The sequence below is a fragment of the Bolinopsis microptera genome, chromosome 4, assembly GCF_026151205.1.
Source record: "Bolinopsis microptera isolate Bmic1 chromosome 4, MBARI_Bmic_1.0, whole genome shotgun sequence".
NCBI classification, from domain to species: domain Eukaryota; kingdom Metazoa; phylum Ctenophora; class Tentaculata; order Lobata; family Bolinopsidae; genus Bolinopsis; species Bolinopsis microptera.
The window spans coordinates 11514282-11533328 of NC_087075.1; the positions used below are offsets into that span (position 1 = coordinate 11514282).

Sequence of the window (19047 nt, forward strand, 5' to 3'; positions counted from 1 at the left end):
CTGACAAGAGTTCTTTAGGTAGTGGATCAATCGATGAGGTTTTGATGCCAGATTCTTTGATCAATTCTCTTACTTCAAAAATAGTAGCTTTTCTAAATTCAGATAATGCCTGGCCATTGAAGTTTGGAGAACTATTAGTCACAGTAGTGTTGGGAAATGATGTTCGGATTTTCTCAATTTTTTCTGTAAAATACTGGTTAAAGGCATTTACAGTTTCCTGAAGATTTTCTGAAGATGGTAAAGTGAGGTTCTTTTCTTTATCCAGGAAAGTGTCTACAAATTTGTAAAGGCTCTTTTGTGAGTGTTTGTATTTTTGGAAAGTATTAGAGAAAAACAGTTTTTTCTTTGTGAGAGTCAGCTCTGAACAGTGCTCTCGCAAATGAACAAAGATATCATGATCAATGTCAAGACTTGACTTTTTCCAGGCTTTCTCAGCCTTTCTTCTGTCGGCTCTTGCAACTTTGTACTCGCCATCAAACCAGGGAGCAGTGGGAATGTCTTTGATGGTTTTGGAATATTCTGGAGCATGTACATTTAGTATATGTTGACACCCATTGTTAAATTGAGTCACAACATCAGAGAAGCTCTTTTCTTCAAAAACCAACTCAGATAGAGCAACAGATAAATCACCTTTAAATTGTTCCTGATCTATGTCTCTGATCTTTCTAAAGCGTATGACTTTCTCACATTTGTCGATGTCAGGAGGCTTATGAAGCTGAAATATAATCGGATAGTGGTCACAGGATGGGAAGCTTTTGGCCATGTTTTGCATTACCTCAACAGAAGTTTGATCTACTACTTTGTGCGACGAAATAACAGGATCAAGGATGTGACCTTTTTTATGTGTTGGTGAGTAGACAAGTTGATGAAGCCCAAAAGATGATAGTATGGTGCTCCACTCGCTCACATGGGCAGAGATTCTGTCTAGGTGCATATTAACATCTCCGCATAGCAAGAAATGCTTGTATTTTGAGAATGCATCCGCCAGGAAATCTTCAAAATCAGAGAGGAAATTTCCCAAGGACCCAGGTGGACGGTAGACACAGGAGCAGAAGACGACAGACCCATCAACGAGTTTCAGTTTTGCGTTAATTGCCTCAAATGATCCGTCATTGTTGGCAAAAACTTTGATTAGACGAACACATGATTTGTAGATTATGGCAACACCTCCACCTGATTTGTCTTTGCGATACGCTTGGTAAAGTTTATAGCCATAGTTTTTTATTATTGCAGTGGTGTTGTTGTTCTCATCAGTTAGCCATGTTTCTGTAACAAAGAAAATAGATATGTTGTTATCTTCTAAAAAGTTCATAACATGGTCAACTTTGTTGTTTAGAGAGCGAACATTCCAGCTTGCACATTTCATACTAAGGCTCTTAACTCCAGTCTTGTTCTTCACCAGTTTTTTTGGGTGTAATATGAGATTGAATGCTTAAGCTTGTGCTGTTCAGAGATATAGGCTGGACATGATCTATCTGTGGCTGAGTGTGTGTACTGTTCATCAGTTCTATTAGAATTTTTACAGTTAGCACAGGAGGGTTGAAAGGAATGTGTGTCTTTATTTGTACATGAGTTAGTTTCATGATCTTCAGTGCAATGAGCACAGACATGGTTAGATGCTTGGCACTGGGCTGAGTAATGACCAAACTTTTGGCATTTATTACATCGTTTGATGTAAAAGTGATCATACACCTTGCAGCGGTACAAACCTATCGATAGGAAATTGTCACGATTTTCGATTAGCTTCCTTATGGCATTGCTCACTCTAACAGAAGCTTGAAAAAGTGGTTTTTCTGTTTGATAATTTCGTTGTTTGCGGACTGAGAGTACAGAGAATGTTTCACCAGAATCAATGAGGGACTTGATGTCAGGGTAAAGTTTCATAATGGTTTCAAAGAGATCATCGGTTGTGATTTCATCTCTAATCCCGGAAATGGATATCGTAGGCAATTTGGTTATAGGTTGCTTGAGATCAGATTTGGGAAATTTTTTGGAGATAGATTGAACTAGCTTTGTTCGATCAGCTTGACTAGATGTGGTGATAACTGTCTCACCTTTCTTGTTTTCGAAGGTATTATCTACAAAAATGTTATTTTCTGTGATAATAGTTTTAAGGTCAGATAATGGAACTTTTTCTCCCCCTTCAGAGACTATTACTGAAGCTGGATGCCTCAGTTTTTCTACTCTGCTGCTGTCGCGCCAGGGATTTTCGACAGCACCATTAGAGCCACCAGTTTCATGGTTACTATTAACTGGTGAAAGGGTTGGTGATATGGAACAGTTTCCTGCGGTCAAACTTAATTCATGAAGAGTGGCAGGATTTAACAAGAGATTTTTAATGGTGTCTATGTCAGCATCTAGTTTTGACATTTTTGTTTCAAGGGTGTGTACATGGGTTTTTAAATCAGCAGCGTTTCTCAGGTTTGCTAATGTAACACAAGAGTCACAATGGAAGAGGAAACTTCCAAAACGTTTACCTTTCTGTTTTGATTCAGTGTTAGCATTGAAAGATTTCAGTAAGGACGGGGAGCATACATTATCAGGAAAGTTAACACGTTTACCGTCCTTTAGTTCGTAACAAGTAGCGTGAAAATTGCTCTTACATTCATAACAACATACCACTTCTAATTCTCCTTTAGAATCAAACGAGCAGTTTCTGCAGATTCCATCAGCAGCTAACATACGTGGATCGTTCACAACAAAACAAGGGGGGCTGGCACTATCATCATTGTCATTATCATTACCATTGTCATGTTGCCCCTGTAAGACATGATTTGAGGAGTCCAGCCCCTCTGAGTTTTGATCGGGATCTACCATTCTTTTGGGAGGATGGAGACAGATATAAAATCTTTTATGATGTATAACTCAGAAGTTTCGGGGTCCTCAAATTATTTGTTATATAGTAGTGTTGAAAGTATTAAAAGTAATAAGATCAGACTCAGCTGATCTTATGTCGTATGGCAAGGAATTAAATACTTTAACTGCACAGTGACTAAAAGCTTTCTCTGTGTTTACATAGTTAGGAGAGGGCGGAAAACTAAGGTATAAATAATCATTATCAAGACGTACATTTTTAAAACTTTGCTGCCTAGGAGATATCAACTCTTTTAAGTAAGGAGGAGCTATATTATTTAAACACTTGTAGGCAAGTAGGGCAATCTTAAAATCTATTCTAAATCTAACTGGTAGAAAATGAACTTTCTTAAGTAGTGGAGTAGTGTGTGCCTTTCTTCCTCTCCCGAAAATAAATCTTACAGCAGAATTTTTCACCTTCTGTAAACGACTTAAATCATAAGAGCTCAGTCCAAAATATACGCTATTGCAATAATCAATTCTAGAGAGTACTAGAGCATGAACAAGCTGAATCTTAAGGTTAAAAGACAGTTTTGATGCAATAAACCACAAATTTCTGATCTGAATATTACATGCTTGAACCACTGACGTAATCTGATCACTCATTGAAAGATAACTGTCCAAATACAGCCCAAGACTCTTCACAGTTCCACTAACAACATGTGGCTCTTGATCCTTAACAATCTGTAGAGAGGCTGGAATATTTGTTGAGTCAAATTTAGAGGATATAACGATGACTTCAGTCTTAGAAGAATTCAGTTGAAGGAAATTGTTTGTCATCCATTTCTTGATATCAGACATACAGTGTTCCATATTGTGCTCTAGCTGTGCTGGGTCATCAGAATCAAGAGTGAAATACAGCTGGGTGTCATCAGCATACAAATGAATACAGCACCCATGCATACTTGCAATGTTCTCAAGATCTTTGGTGTACAATATGAATAGCAGGGGGCCAAGGATTGAACCTTGTGGCACACCTATCTCAAGAACAGTTGCTGAGGAAGACGAATCCTTGACTTTGACACAAAATGAACGGTTAGCCAAGTAGGACCTGATCCATGTAAGAGAAATGCCTGTAATGCCATAAGCAGATCTTAGCTTCTTGATTAATCTTGGGTGATTGACAGTATCAAAGGCAGCACTCAAATCTAGAAGTAAAAGAACAACTTTAGTTTTCTTGTCAATAGTTATCAAGATGTCGTTATGGATTCTGGTTGTTCCAGTTTCACAGCTATGAAACTTCCTATAGCCGGACTGAACTTTAGAAAGCAAGTTGTTATCCTCAAGATAACTGGTGAGCTGTATAGATACACACTTCTCAATGATTTTTGACAAGAATGAGAGATTGCTAATAGGCCTATAGTTAGATAGAGATTCACCGTCAAGGCCACGTTTCTTCAAACTTGGACGAATGAGAGCCTCCTTAAGTTTTATAGGAAACTCACCTTTAACTAATGATTCATTGACTATAAATGAGATCAGAGGAAGGAGTTCTGGGAGACACTTGATGAGAATCTTTGTAGGTATGGGGTCAAGATCACAGAATTTTTTAGACATATTCTTTATGATGCTTACTAGTTCTTCATCAGACACATGACGGAATTGTACTATCTTTGGGCTATTAGAAAGAGGAACAAATTCATCTGAGTTAGGAGAATCTTGGGATTGTTGTTCTAAATAAATGTTGTTGTATATGTTGTCGACCTTTGATTTAAAGAACTGTGCAAAGTTGTTAGCACTCTCAAGATTTGAAGAGCAAGAAGGTGTAGTAGTACTAACTTTTTCTTTATTGAGCAACTTATTAACGATGGAATAAGTCTTTTTAGCATCACCTGCACTATCTTGTAACCTTGTTTTGTAGAAGTGATCTCTTGTGGATACAATGACTGAGGATGCTCTCTCTGATGCTTTCCTGTACAGTCGTTTATAATCTGGGCAATCATGATTCTTTTGATACAGTCTCTCAATCTTTCTTCTCATTGCTTTTGCTTGTTGACAGTGTGTAGACCACCATTCAGCGTTATGATCTTTTCTTGGGATGAAAGTTTTTTCTTTAGCATGCTTGTCCAAAATACTGCTCAACTCAGACTCATAGATATCAACTGCACTATCGAGGTCTTTGAAGCAATCAGTGTCACATAGTTTTGACTTAAGAATGTCCTCAACAAAAGCATCTAGGTCTATGCAAGCAATGTTTCTGTAAGTAATTGGTTCTAGAGTGCCTATGGGTGCTGGAGATACATTGCAATTGAAAGCAACAAAGTAGTGGTCAGACGATGTACCAGAATCAGTAATGACAGGATCTAGAACTTCAATGCAATCGTGAGTAAAAGAACCATCCCTGGTAATTACAAGATCTAATATGCCCCCATCTCTGTGTGTTGCAGCTGAAATTTGTTGCACCCACCCACAAGACTTAAGTAGTGAATTAAACCTTTGTGCAACTGAATCATTTTCGTCTTCAATGTGGATATTAAAATCACCCATGATCAAGGGCTTTCCAGGTTTGTCTACTAAATCAACCAAGAGTTGCTCAAAGTCAGTTAGAAATTGGGGGATGTTAGCACTCTGAGATGTGGAGGTGCCAGAACGGTAAATTGAAACAATTCGTAGTATATCTCCAGAAGATGATTTGAAGGTACATTCATTTTTTTAGATGGTCCGTTCGAGTAATGTCAGCGGTGGAGACGGTGGTGACGCCAACTCCAACATATTTAACCCGAAGAAGAAATCATTTGTATCAACAACCATTGCATTAATGATCAGCTTCGCCACATTTAACATCCGTGGGCTCGGTGTTCAGCAAGATGATAGCCTACATAGTAAACGTGAGTTACTAGGATTAGACTGTGAAAAGTACAATGTCGACATCTGCGCTCTGCAGGAAACTAAAGTCACCGAATCAGACAGCCTTGTTTTGCGCAACGGTTTTAACTTGTTTCTGTTCGAGCAGTTGGACAGTCGCCATGGAGGCTTGGGTTTTATAATCAGTCCTCGCATGATGAACTATGTGGTTTGCTGGAAGTACATCAGTGACCGGGTATGCTATGTCGATATTTGCATCCCCTCACGTAGCGGTACACCCCTACGTTGCAGGGTGATCAATGCCTACTGTCCACATCAGGGGCTAGTCCGTAAAAATCCAGTTGTTTTGGATAACTTTTATGGGCAGCTAAGAGAGGCCAAGAATGTACCCTCTAATGTGGAGTTGCAATTTCTGGGTGACTTTAATTCAAAACTGGGTAAATTATCCCCTTCTGATATTGAACAGGGTTTTGGTAGATATATGGGGAAATACGGAGTGGGAGTAAGGAACGAAAATGGTTCTAGATTACTGGATTTTATCTCAGAAAATAATCTGTTTGCTGTGAACACTAGTTTTATACAACCTAGCAGACGTGTTACATCATTTACTGGTTGGCGGAAGGATTGGTCGGCTGGTCGGTACAGTAAGAAGACACTGCCTGTATACTCTCAAATAGATTACATACTATGCCGAAATAGATCTAAGTGTCTTTTGACTCAATCAAGAACTTATGCTGGTACTAAAACATTTTCAGATCATAGACTTGTCATTGCTCGCATCAATTTCAGCAACATTCATCTTTGTTTCAAACCTAAACAACGTCGTGTTCCTTCTTATAATATATCAGAACTTGTAAGCAACAAAGATATGCAACATAAATATCACTTGGCCCTTGAAGGCAAGTTCTCAAATTTTGTGACCAGCAACGATCCAAATGCCGACCTTCAAAATCTTATGTCTCATATTCGTGATGCTGCCAATGTTTCCATCGGCCCCAAACCTAAAGCTCGCTTGAAACATCACAGCAGTGATGACACTCTCAAAGAGCTTGTTGAAAAGCGTCACGATCTCCGACAGCTACTTAACAATAATCAATCTCTTGATCGAACTACATTGAGGTCATCCATCAACCACCTCACTAATAGTATCCAGAAAAGATTAGTTGAAGTGAGGTCTGCTCAAGCTGATCAGACCTATAGTGATATTACTAACACAAACGATTCAAGGAAAATGTTTGAAGCAGTAAGACATCTTCAGAAAAGTAAACCACCTAATAACTCGATTGGTGTTCATGATGAAAATGGCTGTTTGATTGCATCTGACGACATGAAAGCTTCTGTTGTTAGAGACTATCTCGAAAAACAGCTGACTCGCAATGAGCAACCTCTCGAGCCTTTTGAGGGTCTACCACGTGCTCTCAATGTCCCTTTTACTGGAGTTGAAATACATGCAGCCACCTCTAGCTTGAAAAATGGGAGGGCAAATGGTCCCGATGGAATACCCAACGAGCTAATTAAGTACTCTAATAGTACAGTCCATGAACATTATGCTGGAATCATAAACAGTTGTTTCGAGACACATACTTTCCCCATTTCCATTGGAGAGGCTACTATAACACCCTTACAGAAGCCAAAAAAACCTATTGGTCCTCTGAAGAATTTACGTCCACTCACCTTGTCCAATGCAGCCAGAAAAATTCTGTCTATGGCTACTCTTAAAAGGATAGAAGAAAAAGTGAACGCTTTCACTGGTCCATGGCAGTGTGCATATAAACGCGCTCGTTCTTGTGCTGATATTGTTTGGTGTCAGCGAGTTCTACTGTCAGTTGTCCAAAGGAAGAAATGGGAGTATCATCGCATGGGCATTGATATGTCTAGTGCGTTTGACACGATCAAACGCACTACGATTCTTGAACTCCTGAAACTGTGTGGCTGTACTGAGGATGAGCTGAGGATTGTCCGGTTGTTGTTGTCCAACACAAAGCTACGGGTGAAGGTAAATGGAGTTCTTTCAGCTGAGTTTTTAAGTCTCCTTGGAGCTTTCCAAGGTGACTGTCTATCCGGCTGTCTGTTCACCCTTGTCTTGGCTGGTGCTTTGAATGAACTTAGATGGACTATAACAATCAGTTTAGATAGGCCGATCCCCCCGATTACTATTGCTGGCCTTCCACTTGACACTGAATATGCTGATGATGTTGACTTCAATGATGAAGAGGAAGACAACTTGAGAGCTATTTTGCCCCAGGCAACAGCTATACTCGAGAAATGGAACCTCTTTGTCAATGAAGACAAAACGGACTTCACTCATGTTTATTTAGCTAGTACGGGTGAAGTTGACAGTGATGGAAAATTAGTGTCGGGGAATGAAGCATGGAGGAAAAGTATCACTCTAGGGTCCGTCTTGTGTAGCAAAGCTGATATTCAGCGTCGCATAAACCTGGGATATGCTGCCTTTAACAATTACAAGAAGGCCTGGAGTGATAAACTGCCCCTAAATAAACGTCTAATACTGTATAATGCTTTAGTCGTATCAGTTCTTATGTACAACTCATCCTGTTGGGCCGTCCCCAAAATATTCCTTGAAAAACTAGATGTTGTTCACCGCAGACATCTTCGCACTATTTTGAATATAAAGTACCCAGGAGTCATCTCCAACAAAAACTTGTATAAACGCTGCAATGCTGAACCATTGTCAGAAAAAGTGGCCCGTAGTCGGTGGAGAATGTTAGGACATGTTTTGCGGGGTCCTATTGACGGACCAGCGTTTTCTTCCCTCAATTTTGCCATCAATACACTGGACTTACCAGGGAGAAGAGGAAGACCCCAAAGCAATCTATTCTCGCTGATTGTGCATGATTTATGTAAAAGAAATCTTTATTTGAATAATATCTTTGACCTGCATTATCTCCGTAATTTGAGTTATGACAAGAGATATTGGCGGAATTTGCAATGAAGTTTTTAATTTTTAGTTTTTGTTTTAGGGAAAGATTAGACTTGGGCGTTGTTTTTTAAACTATCCCTTGTTTAGAACTTTGATTTAATAATTCACAAGACTCAAACGTTTTGAATCGCTTGCACTTCTGAGGAGTCACTTTAAGACTTTTCTTATATAGAACAGCAACACCTCCTCCCCGCCCAGCTCTTGGCTGGCTATGAATGGAATATCCAAGTTCTTTCATCTCAGAAAACTTAGCATTGTCATCTTTTCTCAGCCAAGTTTCTGTAGCACAGCAAATATCAGTATCAAAGTCTTCAAGCAATTGCATGACTCCAGCAGTTTTATTGCAGATGGATCTGCAATTGAACAGGGCAAAGTTCATACTCTGACATTCTGACTTAGAGTTTCTAGCTAGTTTTTTGAAGTAAGGATGTTTTGTTTATAACGATTCAATGCCTGTTGCATGATGGGGCACTGCTCTGAGCTGGAATGGTGAGTGTTACAGTGAGATGAGATTCTTGGATCTTTTGACAGACTGCAATTGCGACATCTATGTCTGCTAGGGTCTTCCTTGTAATGACAGTCTGATGTTCTATGCCTACCGCTGCAATACATACAAACCAGAGTTTCTTTCTCAGGACAATTTTGGGAAATATGGTGGAGCTTCTGACAATTATAGCACTGCTTGATGATGAATCTATCCTTTACAGGACAAGCACTATTCAGAATGAAGATTTTGCCGTCTCCTGTCAATAGGTTCCTAATCTGAGGAGAGACCTTGATCCCAGCAGTAGTGTACCTTAGTCCAACATTTATGTACACAATTTCAAAGAAATGCTCATTATCTAGCAAGTGTTTAAGTCCAGGATTTTTCAAGGGAATAATATCTAGAAGAGCTTTTTTAGTCTGTAACCGGAAATCTTCAGCGAGCAAACCAGAGCGATCAACGGTTTCGAATATCTGACTGGGAATATTAGACACAGTGACCTTAGGGAGAGCTTTCTGTGAGAGAGTGATGTGAAAACCAAGTAATTTAATGACATCAGAGTTTTCAATAAGACTTTTAGCCTTCAGCCTATCAGATGAAGATGGAAAAACTAGCGTTATCTTCTTGTGTGAATCTAGTAGGCTAGTTTTCATAGCAATCAATCGTGTGTCATAGAGCAACTCAGATAGAACATCTGGAGCAGATGAAATATCAGCAGAAGGAAAGGGACTATCTAGCACCAATATCTCTTTACTTTCCTTGCTAATTTGATTTATATTAGCGGACACTTTACTTGGCTGAGGAGAACTAGCACCACCTACAAGAGCTTCAGCAAAATTGCTGTAAGAGGACAGTGCACTTGGAGAATTAAGTAAAACAAAATTTAAGTAAAACAAAATTTGTTTGGAAGCTATGTAAAGAAACGTGTTGGTTTTTCTTGGGAGGATTATGACATTGCTCGTATCACGTTTCGATGAGTCTATATAGTACTATGTATAACGAGTATGGAGTGCACAATTTTATAATTTCGAAATATCTCAGACATACATTGGTATTTGTACAAGTTTTAAAGGGGGGGGGGGGGGGGTGTCACGTCCGTCTATGTCCGCTTGTCTCATAGAATCCAAAAAGGACAGGACATAGACGGACATAGGCGGACATAGGCGGACATAGACGGACATATGCGGACATAGGCGGACATAGGCGGACATTAATGGACACCTAAATTGCTAAATAAAATGTTCAATTTTTGCTGTTATAGGGGGATCATGTTTTTTGTCCGTTCGGTACCCTATATTTTCAAAACGGACAAAAAATAGAGCGGACAAAAACGGACAAAAATGGACAAAAACGGACAAAAATGGAAATAACATTTAGATGCTTCCTCCTCCTACTCTTCCTCCTCCTCCCCCTGGGTCTTCCTGATCTTCCTCAGTCCTCTTCCTCCTCCCCTCCTCAGTCCTCCTCCTACTCCTCGTCCTCGTCCTCAGTCCTCCTCATCAGTCCTCAACAGTCCTCCTCCTCCCCAGTCCTCCTCCTCCTCCTGAGTCCTCCTCCTGGGTCCTCCTCCTGGGTCCTCCTCCTCCTCTTCATCCTCCTCCTATTCCTCATCAGTCCTCCTCAGTCCTCCATCCTCCTCCTCAGTCCTCCCCCAGTCCCCCTCCTCCTCCTCCTATTCAGTCCCCCTCCTCCTCCTCCTCCTCCTTCTCAGTCCTCCTCCTCCTCCTTCTCTTCCCTCTCAGTCATCCTCCTCAGCCATCCTCCTCAGTCCTCCTCAGTCCTCCTCAGTCCTCCTCAGTCCTCCTCCTCAGTCCTCCTCCTCCTGGGTCCACCTCCTCCTCTTCATCCTCCTCCTCTTCCTCCTCGGTCCTCAGTCCTCCTCCTCCTGGGTCCTCCTCCTCATCCTTCTCATCAGTCCTCCTCCTCCCCAGTCCTCTCCCAGTCCCCCTCCTTCTCCTCCTCCTATTCAGTCCTCCTCCTCCTCCTCCTCAGTTCTCCTCAGTCCTCCTTCTCATTTCTCCTAAGTCCTCCTCCTGAGTCCTCCTCCTCTTCCTTCTGAGTCCTCCTCCTGAGTCCTCCTCCTCCTCCCTCTCAGTCATCCTCCTCAGTTATCCTCCTCAGCCATCCTCCCCAGCCATCCTCCTCAGCCATCCTCCTCAGTACTCCTCAGTCCTCCTTCTCAGTCATCGTCAGTCCTCCTCCTCAGTCCTCCTGGGTCCTCCTCCTCCTCCTGGGTCCTCCTCCTCCTCCTCCTCCTGGGTCCTCCTGGGTCTTCCTGATCCTCCCCAGTCCTCTTCCTCCTCCCCTCCTCAGTCCTCCCCCTACTCTTCCTCCTCTTCCTCAGTCCTCCTCATCAGTCCTCAACAGTTCTCCTCCTCCCCAGTCCTCCTCCTCCTCCTGGGGCCTTTTCCTGTGTCCTCCTCCTGGGTCCTCCTCCTCCTGGGTCCTCCTCCTCCTGGGTCCTCCTTCTCCTCCTCAGTCCTTCTCCTCCTCCTCCTCAGTCCTCTTCCTCCTCTTCCTCCTCCTCCTCCCTCTCAGTCATCCTCCTCAGTCATCCTCCTCAGTCATCCTCCTCAGCCATCCTCCTCAGTCCTCCTCCTTCTCAGTCCTCCTCAGTCCTCCTCCTGAGTCCTCCTCCTCCTGAGTCATCCTCCTCAGTTCTCCTCCTCCTCCTCCTAGGTCCTCCTTCTGGGTCCTCCTCCTCCTCCTCCTCCTGGGTCTTCCTGATCCTTCTCCTCCCTCTCAGTCATCCTCCTCAGTCATCCTCCTCAGTCATCCTCCTCAGCCATCCTCCTCAGCCATCCTTCTCAGCCATCCTCCTCGGTACTCTTCAGTACTCTTCAGTCCTCAAAATGTTTGTCCGCTAATGTCCACCAATGTCTGCTAATGTCCACCAATGTCCATCTAAGTCCGCCAATGTCCGTCCGGGTCCGCCAATGTCCGTCCGAGTCCGCCAATGTCCGTCCGAGTCCGCCAATGTCCGTCCGAGTCCGCCAATGTCCGTCCGAGTCCGCCAATGTCCGTCCGTGTCCGCCAATGTCCCAAAAAACACGTCCGTTGTCTCATAGAATCCAAAAAGGACAGGACATAGGCGGACATTGACGGACATGACACCCCCCCCCCTTTAAAAATAAAGAAAAACAAAATTTAAATTTTATAGCGATTACAATGAATAATGATATCATAATAAATATAAGTAGACATCCGATAATAGACTTGTTAAGTTCAGTACACTGTACAACCCAAGCTGCCGCCCGACTATCAAAATAAAAAGAGCTAGCATGTTCATAGTCCTTCTATGTCATATTAAGAAGTCAACATCATTTTTAAAATACAAAAATAAATTTTATCAAATTTAAAAAATATCAACAGTCAATATATCCGAAGATATTCTGATTGGCAGAACACAGTATGTTAAAAGAATTTATTTATAGTTCTTTTGCTGCTTAGGCGCAGCACCGCGCTTAAGCCACATGCGTTTCGGTGCGCCGCGCCTAAACTCTAAATATTGTTAAGATAAACGAGATTTTATGAAATAATTTAGCATTTAGCATGCTGACTTTGTAGGATATTAGAATTATACCTATACCAGTTCCAGTTCCAGATGTGAGTCAGCGCTTAAACCAAAAAGTAAAATACAATTCTACTCACAAACTCAAGCCTAAAACCGGCCAAACACAAAAATATAATATGTTATCGACGATTGGGTGGATTGATTCCCAAAATATTTATCAGCACGCAGCACTAATGTGAAGTTCATTATCGAATTTTAGTTTGGCATATATTATAGGACCATGCCATGGAGTAGAGCGTTTTACATATATAAGTTGGTAATGAGAAAATAATTAATGTTTGGTAATCGATCTTAATTAATTATTTATAATAGTCCGTTAAGGTATTTGGTACCACTGTACCAGGTTTGACAGAATGCAGCGACAGGAAGACGGGGACACGGGAGTGGGGAAAACAATGTACCATAAGGACAGAATACTACAGCCGAGTTGACAGTTGATGAGCAAGCCCAATTTCAATCGATTAAAAATGGGCTTGCTGGTACCTCAATCGTGAAATGAATAATTTGTTGAGGTTACCTTCATCCCAACAATGTGTGTTCTCACACAAATTTAATCTATTACATTGTCATGTTCAACTTTTTTGTTTAAAAAAAGTGGTTCACAACTGTGCTGTACTAGATATTGTTATGTTTTGATGGCCCTTGCAGACACATTGCTCCTGCATTTTATATTCATTTCCAACATTACATGAAATTGTAATGTTCCATTAAACTCGACTAGTGATAATAAAATACTATTATTAAGCTATGGCAGATGATTCCGAGTGGGAGAAACTTCCTGCCCTTGAAAAATGCTTGCACAAGGTAGCAATCCTTTCTTTTAACTTTTGATTGATTCAGATGATACTTTATCAAAATTTTACTCTATTGCCAGATTTTCAATCATCCCATATTAGATGTTTAGATATTTAATAAAGCTTTACCAAAGCAAGGAAAAATCTACATATTTGTTCAGTGGCGTAACAAAAGGCTCAACTGACCCTGCTGTGCAAAATCGTCGTTTGAATGTGGGACAATTTTGAAAAACTTAACAGGTTCTAGCAAAAGTGTGCGTTTTGCTCTAGAAACACACTTTTTGAGAGATTTTACTGGCGTATCCTCTACGCGCAAACAGGCAATGTTACGCCACTGTATTTGTTGCTTCTTCAAATAGTTTCCCCTACTTACATTTCTGTACTCATCAGAGTTGGAAAGCAAGATGTGCTGGATATGAAGAGGTCATGAAGGAGCTCCAGCTGCTCAAGTCAAATCCGAAGGATCCTAAATTTGACCAGGTTTGTGTACTACTGTCTACTAGTTAGGTTAAGCTTTTAAGCTCAGCTTCGTTTGTACTGGGGAATCTTAGGATGATAGAAGTATGTAGTTTTAGATTTTTAACATAATATTGTTACTGTCGTTTTAATATCATAATGACGGATAACCACTGTTTATTGTTTATCTTCTTGTAACGTTTAGCTTTAATTTCAGTACCTGGGAAACATAAAGAAGTTTATAGTTGACAGCAATGCAAACAGTCAGGAGAAAGGGTGCGCAGCAGCTCTAATGTTTATCACGTACGCTGACTGCGCTAAAAAGTTAGTTAACACATACCTAGAAATTGAGTTTACTTGTTACTGTATTATCTTAACATATTAGTTATTGAGAATAAGGATTCGGAATATTATATGTCACAATCTGTTCTGTATAAGAACTAAACTTAAATTTTAACGGATCACCAATAGTTACACATTAAAATACTATTAAAGTTCCTCTTTGGAATTGAGTTATGTCTTCTCAGTAGTGAGCCTAGCTGCAGGTATGGTAATTAATTGGGGGGGGGGGGGGGGCCTTAATTCTAAAAAATACAAAAAACGCTGTGAATTGTATCACCAATGACTTAATAAGTGTTAATTATAAATCTCGTCTGTAGCCTAGGACAGTTGCTGGTTCAAAATACACCAGCCTACATATCATTATTTACATAAGAAGCCAGAAAAGAGGCCTAGCTGTAGGGCTAGTGTGTAATGTGCAGTGTAATGAAATGTATATGGTAAATCGTACACCTTAATCAGACTGTGACAATATTTCTATTATCACTGAAAATTACATGGTACATATTAGTGTAGTGGTACATGTAGTGGTACATGTAGAGGTACATGTAGTGGTACATGTAGTGGTACATGTAGTGGTACATGTAGAGGTACATGTAGTGGTACATGTAGTGGTACATGTAGTGGTACATGTAGTGGTACATGTAGTGGTACATGTAGTGGTACATGTAGTGGTACATGTAGTGGTACATGTAGTGGTACACCTTAACAAGATTGTGACAACATGTCTACTTCTAGATATGTCGAGTTATTATCACTGGAATATACATGTAGTATGTACATTGTACATGTAGTTATTAATAGCCTTCAAATACCAAAAGTTAACGGGGAAATATCAAATTTCAAAAATTTCATTGAATTCCGATTTGCAGAGTTAACATGCTTTGAGTTTGAGTTGATGGTCAATACATATTTTACGTTTCAGGAATTCTTAAAAGAGTTTACCTTTAGATTGTTGGGTTGGTAAGAATGTAAAGTATTCAGTAGTAGATCCTGTAATGTAATGAAGATATTGTACGGCTTTATTTCGTCATCACTTATCATAGTACTAATTATACAAATGACAAGCTATGATATAACAATTAAATCATCGAATAATTATTCACTTTTCAACTCAAAATTAATAAATAAATAAACCCAGTTAAGTAGAAATGTTTACTGTAAAGCCATTCCATTTTTCAGTACTTGCACTACTGTGCTAACATTTTGTAATTACAACAACTGAATATGCTTATATTAACCTAAATATGAATACATAAGCATAATATGCATAAGAGTAATTCCTCCAAAATATAGATGGAAGTTATTCGCCATTAATCCTGCATATCTTAAACTAATTCTGAAGTTCTAGAATTTTCCCCTTTCATGGCGAAGATGCCGTTTCCACTTTTCTTCTTATACTCGAAGTGGAAGTATCACGTGTTATTGTCACGTGTGATTATAATCACACTAATTTGCAGAGTAGTAAAAGAAGCAGTGTCCGGTATCGTAGTTAAGGGGCTGAATGGGAAGCCTAAAACTAAAGACTTGTGTGCACAGATATTCCTAATGTGCGTGGAGATTGAGAAAGTAACGGACGCCAGAGAGGAAATACTGGAAGGTTTGTTGGTTTTTGTTAAGATTCAAGAATGTTTGTACATTTGTTACTTACTGGTTTAATTAATAGTCTGTTCTGGAAAAAAGCTAAGGGATCCTTAGCTTAGCCTTAGCCCTTATATGTGTTTTTTTGATAATTAGTTAATATCTATTTTATAGAATTTTCTAGCAATCACCTCTCTTTATTAAAGTTACTGCTACGCATGGCGTACAGTTCCTGCAAATTTAATATGTTACATAATAACCAACGTGTTACATCGTACGATGTACACTAACAATTAGCAGCGAGTGTACATTTGGAGCATGTATCGTTATATGGGTTTGAATAATGTACCACATACAGCTGTTATATAATACTGTATGTCGTATCTCATGTGGGGATGTTGTTAATTAATTAATTAGATTGTTAATTGATTATGGTTTGAGTAATGTGACAATGTGACATGTACATGTAAAGGGCTGTCGTGTGTAATGTGTATAGGACATGTTCATGGTTTAGGAAATAGTCCAGCTAACCAAGTGTAATCACGGAGGGGTTGTGTAAGGGACTAGTTACAGGACCGGTTACAGGAATAGAGCTCCTAATTAGTTGGGTCTAAATGTTCAGATGTAGTCCCATAATGGGGTCTGTGTAGTAAATAGCTGTGTAAATCTCTTGTTTAAATGTAAAGGTAATTAACTTATTATGCAATGTAAATCTGTAGGCATGTTGTTTTGGAATACAGCTTGCAGAACAATGTTGCAATCTGTTATAGATATTGGAAAATTGTTTAATACTATTTTCCTTATTTATTTTAGCAGTTTTTCTGACCTCAATTTACTGTGGTATGGCCGGCTCGGCCGAGTGACAGAAATTTCATCTGTTTATGATGTGTTTCATATATCATCTGTTCAACAAAATGAAATAAGCATAAATATCGTGTTACTTTAGCATATTTTATTGTTCAATCTAATTAGTGCACAATGAAATGCGAACCGATTTTAATTATTCCACTATCTATCAATTCGAGTTGACTAAAAGAAGGAAAATTTCAGCGTTTTCCAACAAACAACCCAAAATTGTGGCAGCAGCTGTGAACATCATCACAAAGAGTCTGAAGTAAGTACTTAATTAGAAAATTACTTAATTAGATAATTAGCTCTCATAAAATTCATTAATTTATAATTTATAATTTGATAAATTTCTTGTTTTTCATATTTTCATAGATTAGTGAGCACAAATTGAAGACAACATTGAATTCTATACACTACGTTTATATAATTCGTCTCTTTACGTACTTAAATCATACTTGTCAAACATCTAGTTTCGTCGATAATAGCGATTGTTACAAATAGCAATCACTACCCGACAATCTAGAACTAATCTAAACACTTCGGCACTTCTGTAGTCGGCAGCTCCGTACTGCATTGTAGACAAATTGTTTTAAAACACTCTAATATACATGCACTGTGTGACTTTATATCAGTGCGTTAAGTCACACTAGTGTTTAAAGTTCTGTTGGAATGTATCGCGTGTATTACTCCGCTAAACTTTTTATACTTCTGTAATGATGAGTGGATGAATGTAGGAAATCAGTGGGAAGGGTAAAATTAAGAGGAGTTTTTTATGTTTGATTCTCCTGACACACGTTTTATTGAAACTTGCCCAGTGGTTAGTAAGCTCACTTAGCTGTAATGACTATACAAAATCGGCACTTCCAATAATATGAAGAAGCGGGAAACTTGGTCTGAAAGGGTCTTCTTTAATTTGTTTTGCAATGCGCGAGACTAAAATTTGTTAGGACGTTCGCGCAAACTTGATTCAGCGCGCGCAGAAAAGTTACGCGCGTGAAAAGTTCGGCGCCAACTCCATTGCATCGTGCATCTAGCTTATTTGAATTCGATGATTTTGCCATCAACCGCCAATCATAATCACAATCATAATGTCGAAGTGTGTTATTATGGATTGGTGATGAACGGAGTGGAATTGTGTGTACTTACGCAGCGAATTCAAAATTGAATATTTGTACCGCTAAATTACACCTGCTGATCTAATGTCTAAGTTGTAACGGTCTTGATACAAGTAATGTGACACCAACAATACTCAACCTCACAACCTGTCGTCAGTCACATGCATTAGATAACGAAACATGCATGTTATGTTCCTGAAGCGAAAGTTAATCTGTCAAAAATAAGGTCAACTCAAACTGTAACAGCATTCCACTACTACTTATCCACTGTTTTACTAATCGAAAGATTGAATTCATCGGTAATGACATGTCATCTCGCTTGTATCTTAATTGTTATCAAACCTCATTTTATGAAAATGAAACCAGAAATTTGAAGGTCCCTCCATAAATTATTTCCGTTTTCATCATAGAATAAAAAGTATGAACTTGGGATGATATACAAATTCCATCACTTAGCTGTGGAAGACAAAACCTAGGTTCGACCGGGGATTGAACCCGGGACCTTCTGCGTGTAAAGCAGACGTGATAACCACTACACCACCGAACCCTTGTACAATGTGAAAGTTGGGTTTATTAATTTTAATAGAAATGACTAAACAGTGATTTGCGATGTAACGCACAGTATTTGGTTAAGCCTTTTAAAGTTTCATGGCACTTCATGATTTTTGCTCTAATCGGATGTCACTTTCAAAAGCATCTCTTTACATTAGATTATATATTTGCCAATCAAATCGTCGTGTGGGTTCGGTGGTGTAGTGGTTATCACGTCTGCTTTACACGCAGAAGGTCCCGGGTTCAATCCCCGGTCGAACCTGGGTTTTGTATCACGTAACCGTTCTATTTCAGCCAATTTGGTTCGAAAGTTTTTCCGATAAAACCATTGGTACAGAAATCCCTTCTCAAACCGATCATGGAGCACAAAGACGGCAAAGTCCGAGACGAGGTTAGTAATATCGAACGAAACATTTCTTTTCATCAACATTTTCTCTATACAATTTTGAACCCTCTCTTTGTCTTACTAATGTCCAAATTATTACATTCTGGGAAGTTGCTTCTGTAATTTGATTGTTTCTCCAGGGTAAAGCGTTGGTAACGGAGATGTACAGATGGCTTGGGGACACCTTGTCAAAACTGCTACCTACTCTTGAACTTAAAGAAGTCATGGTGAGTTGCTTCTAAATCCCTGTAGATTTATTTTAAATCTATGTTATTTAAACACTCTATATCACTCTACAGACTCTTTCCATACATTTTTT

At 39.6% G+C, this 19047-nt stretch overlaps 3 protein-coding genes and 2 non-coding genes across 15 annotated transcripts in view; 3 read left to right on the forward strand and 2 right to left on the reverse strand.

Annotated features, from left to right (window-relative positions):
* The window catches only part of LOC134814230 (cytoskeleton-associated protein 5-like), a 129256-nt gene that overhangs the window by 42702 nt on the left and 67507 nt on the right, over nt 1-19047 (forward strand). For 10 of the 11 annotated variants that reach the window (XM_063822293.1, XM_063822300.1, XM_063822296.1 and 7 more), the window contains exons 2-8: nt 13401-13461; nt 13842-13931; nt 14125-14231; nt 15707-15846; nt 16878-16941; nt 18638-18734; nt 18869-18955. In XM_063822293.1, the coding sequence (XP_063678363.1) occupies nt 13405-13461; nt 13842-13931; nt 14125-14231; nt 15707-15846; nt 16878-16941; nt 18638-18734; nt 18869-18955 (642 nt within the window). In that variant the 5' untranslated portion in view covers nt 13401-13404. Of the gene's footprint in view, nt 1-13382; nt 13462-13841; nt 13932-14124; nt 14232-15706; nt 15847-16877; nt 16942-18637; nt 18735-18868; nt 18956-19047 lie in introns of those variants that run through there. The other variant, XM_063822292.1, reaches the window with a different exon arrangement.
* Nucleotides 3495-5340, reverse strand: LOC134813805 (uncharacterized). Its single transcript, XM_063821685.1, has 3 exons — nt 5288-5340; nt 3844-5050; nt 3495-3548 (listed from the first exon to the last, which is right to left on the reverse strand). The coding sequence occupies exons 1-3, from the start codon at nt 5338-5340 to the stop codon at nt 3495-3497; spliced, it is 1314 nt and encodes a 437-aa protein (XP_063677755.1).
* LOC134813806 (uncharacterized) lies at nt 5510-13088 on the forward strand. The gene is made up of 2 exons (XM_063821686.1): nt 5510-8292; nt 13001-13088. Exons 1-2 carry the CDS (start codon nt 5510-5512, stop codon nt 13086-13088), a joined length of 2871 nt encoding a protein of 956 aa, XP_063677756.1.
* On the reverse strand, nt 18266-18338 carry Trnav-uac (transfer RNA valine (anticodon UAC)). The gene has a single exon. It is a non-coding gene; the product is annotated as a tRNA-Val (tRNA).
* On the forward strand, nt 18533-18605 carry Trnav-uac (transfer RNA valine (anticodon UAC)). Its single transcript has one exon. It is a non-coding gene; the product is annotated as a tRNA-Val (tRNA).